The 11,308-nt window shown below is 41.6% G+C and overlaps 1 protein-coding gene across 3 annotated transcripts; it reads left to right on the top strand.

Moving 5' to 3' along the window:
* The first annotated feature begins 96 nt into the window (after nt 1-96).
* On the top strand, nt 97-5,392 carry LOC148329839 (uncharacterized). Of its 3 annotated transcripts, none has more exons than XM_088304986.1 (7): nt 97-1,414; nt 1,626-1,856; nt 2,007-2,096; nt 2,291-2,368; nt 2,969-3,247; nt 3,394-3,486; nt 5,097-5,392. In XM_088304986.1, exons 1-7 carry the CDS (start codon nt 1,397-1,399, stop codon nt 5,247-5,249), a joined length of 942 nt encoding a protein of 313 aa, XP_088161112.1. In that variant the 5' UTR covers nt 97-1,396; the 3' UTR covers nt 5,250-5,392. The 3 variants fall into 3 exon arrangements, with proteins under 3 accessions (XP_088161112.1, XP_088161111.1, XP_088161113.1); XM_088304985.1 differs by having other exon boundaries at nt 98-1,414; nt 1,623-1,856; XM_088304987.1 differs by lacking the exon at nt 2,291-2,368 and having other exon boundaries at nt 1,185-1,414; nt 1,623-1,856.
* Nucleotides 5,393-11,308: the final 5,916 nt, after the last annotated feature.

Raw genomic sequence — 11,308 nt, 5'->3', positions numbered from 1 at the left:
AGATTTTTCTACACGCTGTTTTTACTGACGTCACTTTGTAACGGTTTGGTTAGGATCAGCTCAAAAGTGTTTGGGCCATGCCAACAGTGATGTGCCGATTTTTATTTTTTTTTCATTGAGATTGAAATCACAATTATTGGTTGATTTAAATACTTAGTATTTTTTTAATTAGTTAAACTACGCAGCCTCATGCCGATTCATCCCTGCATGTTGAACACTATTTTTGAGCACTCTTCTTTTGTCAAGCACAAAATGACCTTGTAAATGTCATGTGAAATTCCATCATCTTGCATTTTTCATTCTGCCGCGGCCGCACCTTCGATTTTTCACCATTATCAAAAGTATCTTCATTTTGATTTTTAGATCATGACGATCTGCTATTGGAGACGTCTCCATTTCAATTTCATCATTCCTCAATGTCACAGCAGGTCGTAACAACGAAATGGAGTGAATGCAAGAATCACAGAAAGGACTAGAGGTTGACATCAGGAAATTAAATTTTGTTGCTTCGCACCTGGTTAGTGAACAAAGCGTTTGATGAAAGATAATGAAACACGGAAAAGCTGGACGGGAGCATTCAAACTTTAGAGAGAATTCAGTTCAGGTCACAGTGCATTTAACTCAGGGGTGGGCAAACTTTTGGATTGGCGGGCCACCATGGGTTCTAAAATTTGACTGAGGGGCCGGACCAGGAGCAGCTGGATGGAGTGTTTTGGTAACCTCACCTCATCGGACAAAAGAAATGCATTTAATTTGAAATGCAAATGAACAAAAGCATTACAACAAACTATCGGTCTTTGACACACCACAGTATTTAGAAAATAAAACATTAACAAGGTTTATTCATTTAATTTTTTTCAAGTTCGGCGGGCCAGATTAAAACGTTTAACGGGCCGCTTGTGGCCCCCGGGCCGTAGTTTGCCCACACCTGATTTAAGTTTCTTCCTAAACTTTCAGCCGAAAGCCGAATAACTTTTTGTGAGTCGTATAATATTCAAATGAACACTTGATCGTGACCCTCTGGTGCCATCGATCAAAGCAAGACATCACTTGACTGTCATCCATGCGATTTCAACTGTCACTTGTCAGCAGGTGTCCTCGCAACAATGAGCAATCAGCAATGGAGAAAGTGTCCTTCAGTCGCAACCTGACTCATTTCGACATTTAGAATGAACCGGCTGATCCCGATCATAACACAATTATCACATTTTAGCAGCAGGTGGTGTCTTCCAATCCACTCCAGGACAATCGAACTCATCAACCGGGCCTGTCGCTCAAGTCCAGCTGCCAAAACTGGGCCCTTCCAGGTATTGGCAAGGTAGCAAAAGCGTGTCTGCCTGTGGGCGTCCACCTCTTCCCGGGCACTGACGGGGTCTGCACTCGCCATTTCAAGAAAATGGAGCAACCAGCCAAGGTGTGTGTTTATCTTGATAAGGGGTTTGCACATTATATAATATCGGAAACCTTCGCTTCGGGTAATCATCATGTTCATCGCTGTATATATTTTTCTATTCAGTCCTTGATCGCACCCTCGCAAACACACTTTTGATATCACTCACATCTCTGCTGTCACCTCCAAATGTATTTCGCTGTCACCAAAATGTCTTTTGGTTCCTTTTCAGCAGGATGGCGCGAGCCAGCTGACGTCGAGTGATAGCTTCCCACGTCGATTTCGCCACCAGAGAAGTGGCACTCAAGAAGGACGCAAATTCCATCCACGCTCGCCTCTTAATGCCGGATGCCGTCTCCTTGGAGACCCCGGCCACGGTTCAAAGCTCCCCTCCGTCAGCAGGCATCTGAAGCCTGTTTTGCAGACGCCTCCTCCTGAACCGCTCACCTCGCAAATGCCATTAGGGGTACCTGCACCTTTTGCTTAATCTCACAAGTCAGAGAAGCATAGTTGGGAGGCAAATTCTTCTTTTTGTTGGGCTCATTTTCGCTGCATGAAAGTGACAGCCATTTATTCTTATTATTATTATTTTTTATAACTATTCTTGTGTGTTTAGTTACAGATCAAAGTATCTGGCCAGAGGGACGGGCTGGGTATAAGCATAGCTGGTGGGAAAGGCTCTTTGCCTTACAAAGACCATGACGAGGTTGGTAAATCACAACTGAAGCCGTTTAATTTCCTGCAACATATTTCTTTTTCAATCCCCCACTCTGAATATTAGCAAAGTATTTAACGAGGAGCCTCAGTTGACTCATGTTTACCTTGAACAAATCAATGTCTATAAGGGCAGTGGGCATGGTTGATGACAGCTGTCACACAAGTGTGCTTATTACCTTTCAGGGTATTTTTATTTCCAGAGTCACAAAAGGGGGGCCCTCGGAAAAAGCAGGGGTCCACGTTGGAGACAGATTACTGGAGGTATTCGTATTATTTGTGCCTCCTTATATTTAATTATAGTTCTATTTTTTTTATTTTTAATTAATTACTTTCTGTAAACAATTCCTTGACGGAAAAAATGCTTCTGCTCCCCTTCTGTCCAATAGGGGGCACTACAGTACAGACAGAAGTGATTAAGCTTCTGCAGCTTCCACCGACAACCAAGTCAATAAATAAATGTAATTACCTTATTGACATTTGATAAAAACAGCTGCCACTTGTATAGCGCGTTTCAATTTATGCTACTCAAAGCGCTTCACACTATTGGCTCATTTTCCTACTGATGACGCACCATCCGGTGCAAATGGGGGTTCAGGATCTTGCTCAAGGAGAATTTGACATGGTCACCATGGTCGGGGATCGAACTCACGACCACTCTCCTACCGAGCCACGCCGCCCAACAAATGGAAAATCGAATATGGAAAATCTGAATCGATGCGCCCTATACCAATTTGATCACTGATGAAAATTCTTGCGTGCCGGTGGTGGAAATAAAAATGATCATGGAGCATTCTAGGATTCATAATCCCGTGTGAGTTGTAAAGCTTGTCTTTTTGACAAAAGTTTCACGTCACATTCCAGGTAAACAACCTCAGCATGCAGGGAGCGAGCCACCTGGAGGCCGTCCGAGCCTTGAGGAATGCCGGGAGCTGCATTAAAATGAAAGTGCTGCGCGAAGGATCGCACGTGAGACGGCAGGTGACGGACGAGGCTTGTGATGCTGAGGACGTTGCGAGCCGAAGGCGGTGCGGCCACGTCGCCGCCGATTGTCAAAGGAGCGCGTCGTCGCACAAGGCAGAGGGCAGGGAAGACTGTTTGCCCAAGAAAATGGGTGTGGTGATGTGCAACGGCAATGGAATTGTGGGTAGAGAAGAAACGCAATGCATTTCAATGTCATCATTAATTCTCAGGGTGCCTCATTGAAATGTTGCCGTCAATAACAAGTTGCTAAAAGCATACTTATTTCTTTTTACCTTTGTATTGTTTCTTTTTTTTTTTTTTTTCAGACTGATTTCAAGAATGACTTGAGAAGGTCTCAGTTGGAGGCAGAGACCTTGACCAAAAGAAGTGATTTGCACTTGAACAAAAACGAAATGAAAGTATGAAGTTTTAATTATTTTTTTTTTTTATTAATAATGATATTTTCTCCACAATTTCAAACAGTTCCCAAATGTCTTCGTAACATGTCTGTAACAAGCTTGGGTTAAACTACACCAGTGCTTCTCAATTATTTTCTGTTACGCCCCCCCCCCCTTGCAAGAAGAAAACAATTTGCGACCACCCCCCCCACCGGCCACTCTCCGCCGCAACTATAAATAATTGCATTTTCTTTGCAAAATAAACCAACACCGTAGAGTTAATACTCGCTCCGCACAATGGGCAAGGAGAGCGCCACTGCCATCTACTGGAGTGGAGGTGCAATTACACTTCATTCTAGTCTGGCGGAAAAAAAGCATATTCCCCAGGGTCACACGCACCCCTCTCAGCATCACACTGTGCCCCCCAGGGGGACCCGCCCCACTATTTGAGAAGCACTGAACTACACCAATGATCAATAATTAAAATGCAATTTTTCTTATCACCATTTATTAATCAGAGGGCCCTTTCCGTTTTCATTTATGGCTTTTGGTTACCATGACAATATCGTGAGTGAGCAGGAGACGACTCCTTGAGCTCAAATGGAGGGAGGGGCAAAACGACAGATCTGCGCATGTGGCACATGCAGCGGACACAACGATCTTTGCCTCCGCACTGCCAAACCATAGAATGTGGAGAAACTCAGTGTGAGGATTTGTGCCGTGTGACCAAAATCAGAAGGGCTTGCTGACAGATGACACACATCTACAAACGCTTTCAGACCCGTTTGACATGGCAGCCCACTAAAATCCTCTCGGTGGTAATTGGTCATTTCACACTTGGTTGGAGGCCAGTCACTCACGAGATCTACATATTTTGAACGGTACAAGCAATTCACTTTATGAGTTCCTTTATGTTGTCATTGTGAGACGAGGTAATAAAAACAGAAAAAAAAAATAGATGCAGGAAAGTAGCCTGGGACAAGACGGGCTCCTTTCTTTGGTTTTGAGACTCTTGTTAAACATTTGTAACATAATTCTTTGAGTTGTCTGGAGAGTCGATGGTCCGGCGGCGTTTATTTCATCAAGTAGTATAAAGTTGTGGTCAGGTTTGAATCGATCCCTTTCTTTTTCAGAGGTGGAATTACTCTGAATTGTCCATCTTCAGCAATTGGGGGCAAAAGATGAATTAATTAGGATTTTTCTAATTCGCACAGGGTCGCACGTATATTTAATATATGGACTCACATAACGTTGGGTTAAATATCTTTTTGTCTTTGTAACTTCTGGTATCATCCCGACCAATCTTCTGAGCTGAATTCAATACGAGAACGACCATGAAAGCAAAAAGATACTTATCGGTTTGCTTTATGTCTTTTCTCAGTTTTCAATTTCTTTACACTTTTATGATTTATGACATCTGGATTAAATTTCATTATCATGATTTCACTTAAAGGTTTTATGAGCTTGTTCAATCGTGGAGCGGATGAATTCAATTTCTTTACAGAAAACGGTTCCAAACAAATCGATGGGCAGATTCTGTCTAACCTCAGCGGCATTGCACAACTCCGCGTGCAACACATCACCTCGTCTTATTCCCGTCCTAAAATCGATATCTGTCAATTCTTTGACAGATCCCGCGGATCATCCTCACTCATCCCTCGACGTCTGATGAAGATGTCGAGCTGTCGCCGCAAGGTCCCTGCAGAGAGGCGCATCACGATTCAGACGTTCCCGAGAGGAGTGTCCCTTCGGAATGTTTTGACGGCGCCTTTTATCCACCTTGAACTTGACTTTTAACCACTGCGGGGACTTTTGAAAGCAAACGCTCGAAAATTGTTGTTACAGTGGCAGTTTTTTTTTTTTTTAATTGCTGATAATCATATTATGATGTGGCATTTTCAACTACGGGCATATTTATGACTTCAGAGATGCACGTAACCTGACATGCAAATCGACTGATTTGACTTACAAGCAAAGATTTGTGAACACTTTATGGTGGCCGTGAACTCAACTCAACTCACTTCACAACAAGCAGCATTTTGACATTGTGAACAAATCTTCCAACAAAGTGGCGTCAATATATTTAATGCTAACAATTTGGATTACTGAGTCACTTGCAGTAGTTGAGTAACTTGATTCTTTATTGTTTGTCTGATTGTGTTATACGGCTGCCTACTCATGTTTGCCAAAATGAATTGGATGAATTAAATTCTCATACATTAAATTCTGTTATTAATGTTTTCTTTTCTATGAAGTAAAAACACCTGAAAAATAATTTTCATGTTTTTTTTTTCAGGCGAGCTGGAACGGATTTATGACATTTTCATTCATCTTAATGGAGAAAGACGATTTCGCATACAATGTGTTTTGAGTTACGAGCATGCGGACGGAATCAGTTGAACTCGTATCTCAAGGCACCGCTGTACTTTTTATGAACAATTCAAGGGACCGCATAGACGGCGCTCTAAAGTCCAAATGTTGAGAACAGTTTTCTTCCAAACAACATGCTACATGCTAGTAATGATCGTGATGCACAGAAGAAACATGTCAGGATAAAACAAATGGACAGCTGGCAGACCGTTGGTCGGGGCGAAACATCGCCACTTATGTAAAAGATCTCTGTGTAAACATCTTGCCAGCACTAAAATCCCCCCCCCCCCTGAAAAACTCAGTTGCATTTTTTTACAACTTTGTTCAGCACATCTTATTGATGTTCATCATTTGTGGCCGGGTTCTGCTTGTTTCCAGAGCCGGGCACTTGACCCTTTTTTGCCGGTCAGTCCCCCTCGATTTCTTTACCATTCCTTATTCATAAAAATTGTCGCCCTTGAAAATATTTTGCTGATCGTTTATGTATTTTTACAAGTTGAAATGCACAAGAGTAGTAATGGACGTATGAATTTTGATACGACTGATCGCAGCCTTTCGGACATTTGAATGTTTTGTTCTCCCCGCAGCTCGTTGGCTTTCCACCACGACTGCTGTCGTTAGCATTCGGCCGTCGACGCGGCCGAGGTTAGCGGGGTGAAATTGACTCCTTAGCAGCGCGGGTCGCTTCGCAACCGAGAGGCTGCGGGATCGCTGCCCGGCCATTGTGACCATGTCGAAGATACTGACCCCCCCCCCCCCCAGTTTCTCCTGATGGTATGTCATCAGCACGTAGATGTGAGAGCAGTGTGAAGCGCCTTAAAAGGTGGGAAAAGGCGCTATACAAGTGAAAATTGCCCATTCTTACTGGCCTGGGAGGTTGCGGCGCATCATGGATGCCTGCTGCTTAACCTGAAGTGGCTTCTTGGCGCGTGTCATTGTCCATGAGGCAGCTGCGTAACAACCCGAGGAGGTCGAAGGAAATGGACGGATGGACTGAAAAATTGCGAGCGCCCGAGTTCCTGCCAGGTGGCCGAACATCCAGGTGAGTGCGGCTGCTTCAGGTGCGTCATTTGGCCATCTGTGCTGCTTTCTTTAAACATTCACAAAATGAATTTTTCATTGGAATGAAAACTCGGCCGCAACTTTATTTACAGTCTGTGCCATGTATGATTCCACAGTTGTTTAAATTTTTTCCAATAAAGTCTCAGGACATTGGCGATAGGAAATCTGATTTTCGGCAATGCGCTCAGTGGTGACTGGTGATGACGACGTGAGGTCATGCTGTGCTTGTGCGTGTGTGTGTGTGTGTGTGTGTGTGTGTCAGAGTCAAGCGTTCAGCCAATGACAAGATGGCGGCTCTGTTATTGACAGTGATGAGCACCCATCAGTTTCGAGAGGCATTCATCTCGAGTCATTCTCGAGATTTGTTATGAAAGCAGGCCATATTGTTACAGCACATGTTGTGTTTACCTCAAACTATTTCAAGATAAATTGAAAAAAAAAATAGATCCAAGGTCAGGTTACAGTGTTTTGCGGCGAGATGTATGATGTTTTTCATATCAAGTCAAGTTTTCTTGTTTTTTCTTACAAGTGAAAGTGAAAGAAATGGTCACGGTGCTGCAATGATTCACAGGGACAATAAATACTGCCCCGACTCTCTGATGTAACATCCCCATGAATACACAAAACAACATAGAAAATAACTAGTTTAGTAGTTTATAGTACTCCTTATTATTAGGTTCACTTCATGACCATTAAAAATTCAGGAAATGAAAAAAAAATTCCCCCTTGATCCTCCTTCAGGTGAAAATCATTTCCAGTCGGCCCTGATTTCCAGTCACTGTGATTGAATCGACACATGCCTTTTAACGTGCAGAGAATATTGCACATAATTGACACCCGTGGGTGCGTTTGAATACGCTGATGTGTGCAGGAATGACCTACGATAGCGATCCGTTCTGAGCTTTTGGTGTGGAAGACTGATACGGAGGGACATGCTGTATCTCAACAGTATTATTCAAGCGGTGGAATGATACTGTTTTGGTGTCTAGGAGAAGTGATGATGTTTGTCTCCGGTAGTGATGGGAAAATGAAGCTTGAAATTTGCTTCATGAACCAGTTGTTGTATTTTTGAGTCCTCTAGATGGCACTGTTGCTTTAAATAAATGGTTTAAGATTTGGCAAGTCAGTGTTCTTTCAGCCCAATGTCGAACAGAGAGTGCCATCTACAGGAGTCCAAAAATACTACAACTGCTTCATGAAGCAGCTTTGAAGCTTCATTTGCCCATCACTAGTTTGCGCCGTTGTAATATTACAGAATAAAACAATTGTCACAAAAATAAGTTTGAGGGGGATGTAACACGTTACATTTTTTTTTCACTTTGGGGAGTAGTTTTTTATTGGTAGATGTAAAATTTACCAATTTTTACTTCTCCTGTAAATAACTGCTCTGTGTGGACAATGCCACCGAATTAAGGTCTAAAGTGTTTCCTTTCAATTCAGAACTCATCGTCTCGCTGCACTCATCCAGAGTGTTTCCACTTTGGCTCAATTTATTCCCAAGTGGAGCCACAGCCCAGCGTCATATTACTTTGGTCAATAGTGCAAGACCCAAATAGTAGGAGCGGCAACACAAAAAAAGACAGGATTTTAAGTTTTGTTCAGTGCTGGCAAAAACAAAAGCAAAACCGGATGAGGTACATGAGAAGATAAAAACCGGGGAACTGCAGCAAATATACAGAGACTAAAGACGAGACACTAGTTGGGAGAACAAAAGGAGACCACTGGGAGCTGATGGCAAACAGAGGGAACAAGGTGGGGCCCGGGGGTGAGAGTGACGAGCAGGTAAAACCACTGACAGAACATTCTGAATATATCAGAAACAACCTCAATGCTGCAGAAATTAAAGCGCTCATAATTCCCATGGTCAACCGTCACCATCTTGTTAGCTGGAACTGCAAAGTACATGTTTTACTTTAAGGCTCTCTATGCAACACATTAGACCCTCAGTGCATTCATTCTGCCCCGTGGAAAAAAAAAAAATCATTAAAAAAAATGAGTGCTGTCAAGCGATTAATTTTATTAAACTAATTAATCGCAAAAAAAATTCCAAAATTAATTACGATTAATCGCATTTTTTTCTACTCCAATTTTTTGTGAATCTTTTAATAGGTATTTGCTTGAATAATATCTGGTAATTAAAGTAAAATCACCAATTATGAAGTGTATTTTAAATCAAAGACTATTCTAAAAGCTTTCTTTGATCCTTGAATACGATGAAAATTTCGTTTTTACTGGCATTTTTCTTAAAAAACATTTCTCAAGACTGCCGTCAAGCAGCACACTCCAGCAGTGTTGGTTTGCAAAGCCCCGTGGTCACTTGAGCAGGATGTTTTGTTCCGAGATGAAAGATATGCAAATTATTTTTTGAAGTAAATAAAACGGAGTTAACTGAGTTAAAATATTTAATCGCGTTAATTTCTTTCAAAATGAATGTTGAGTTAACGCTTTATTTTTGACAGCCCTCAAAAAAACAAACTCCAATGAGCTGAGCCCATTTGCACTTATTGATCTCAGCGAGACGTCGAGGTGTCACGGGAGGTCCAGGAGTCTGTGCCCAGGGAGGGAGGCGGTGTGTTGGGGGGCGGGGGGCTGAGGCGCTAACGATTTGGTGAACAGATTTTTTGAACGATTCTTTTTGATGAACTGATTCTACTGATTCAGTTCACTTCAAAGAACTGCCCGTCATGGTCCGTGATCTCTCACTTCATAAATGTTCTTTTGGATCAAATGAGAATAATTGCCGCAAACACACTCCAACCTCTTCTTGAAAGTCGACCAAGAAGAGTGTAACCTGTTCTGGTGACACACTCATTTTGTCCTAATTTTGTTTTGTTGGATTTATTCTTCAATAAGCATGTTGCTTTGACATAAATCCCAAATAACACATCCACCTCAACGGCACACACGTACACAGACAGACCCTCAAGCTTCTTCACTTTTGACCGAGAGGAAAAAAAGTTCTGCCTGTTGGAGCCGGGTTTTGTCTTTATTCATCAATATTTAAAACCTAAAGATGACCTTTAGGCCTTGCAGTGCTGAGCAGCAACGAGGCGCTGTCAGGGAAAGAATTCAGGATTACTTCTCATACGTACACACAACTGAATTACCGTAATTTCTGGACTATAAAGCGCACCTGTATATAAACAGCAGCAGCTCCAAAAACAAAACAAACAAACAAAAAACAAAACAAAAAACCCAGACTATAAGCCGCAGTTTTCTATGTTGAAAAAAAAAAGAGTGTATGCATATAAAATTTCATAAACAAATTCTTAAAACGGTGCCTTTTAACACGGCAACAACTATGCTAATTAAAACAGAGCAGACCCAAGTGGAAGAAAAAAAAAATAATCAAGATTTATTACGCGTATTTTATGAACTATAGAGCGCCCCCTACTGGTGAAAGAAAAATCCACAGAAAAGCAGCACCGTTTTATTAGCTGCATGCTTCAAAATCAAGGAAAAAAGTAGCGGCTTATATTCCGGAAAGTACGGTACTCTCATGTTAAAAAAAAAAAAGTATTAAGATTTTGATTATTTTAGGCAACAAAGGAATTGTGAAGGGGAAATTATACAGCACCTTACATAAGCTATAGAATCAATAATTGCTTTTGAATCTGGTTTGAGTAGATTCCAAATGCTTAATAGAAAAACAACGGCAGAGGAGGAGCGCGTGCAGCCGTGTGCGGCAAAAGTAGACATAAAGGGAAGCGAAACGGCACGATGAAAATAGACAAGGGCAGCTGTGGCATCAATGAAGAATGCGGCGCTCTTAAAGGCTTAGCATCCACTTCAGAGGTCCGCTACATGGAGCAAATTGCAAACAAACTAACAAATTAATTAGTTTTCACATCGTCACATGTCGTCCATTGATGAATAATGAATCATTTGTAAACAAAAGCACCAATAAATAAATAAATAAAAAAACACATGAAAAGACAGTTTAAAAATGTCATGCCCATGTACGGCACTTAGATGTGTTTTTTTTTTTCTTTCAGCTGTCAGACATGTCACACGGGCGCTTTTATTCTGCTTTCGACTGTGTCAGTGCATCGGGCAGAACTAACAACACAAGCTCCTCCAATCATAACCAAAAGAAAAAAAATATTTGCCAGTGGCATGACTATAATGTGCAATTTGTCACTTTTGACAACAAGAGAAAAATGTTGGCTTGGCAATTTTACTTGTCATTTTCCCTTTGGAAAGAATGTAAAATGAAGTCAGTCATTTCGAACCCTCACCAATTGTAACACTTTCATTTAATGTGCAGGCAATGTTTTAATTAATATTCTCATCACTCTAAAATATCATCAAATTGAAGAAAAATAAATTAGAACTGCTCCATTTTTTAGCTTTTCTTTAATTAATGTGCTATGAGATGCCTTCCGGCTGTCTGTCTTCGCGCCAATCGAAT

The sequence above is a fragment of the Idiotropiscis lumnitzeri genome, chromosome 9 (assembly GCF_059441095.1).
Source record: "Idiotropiscis lumnitzeri isolate Australia: NSW breed Sydney's pygmy pipehorse chromosome 9, RoL_Ilum_1.0, whole genome shotgun sequence".
NCBI classification, from domain to species: Eukaryota; Metazoa; Chordata; class Actinopteri; order Syngnathiformes; family Syngnathidae; genus Idiotropiscis; species Idiotropiscis lumnitzeri.
The sequence above is the reverse complement of the archived record's forward strand: the minus strand, read 5'-3'. Positions and strand labels throughout refer to the sequence as shown.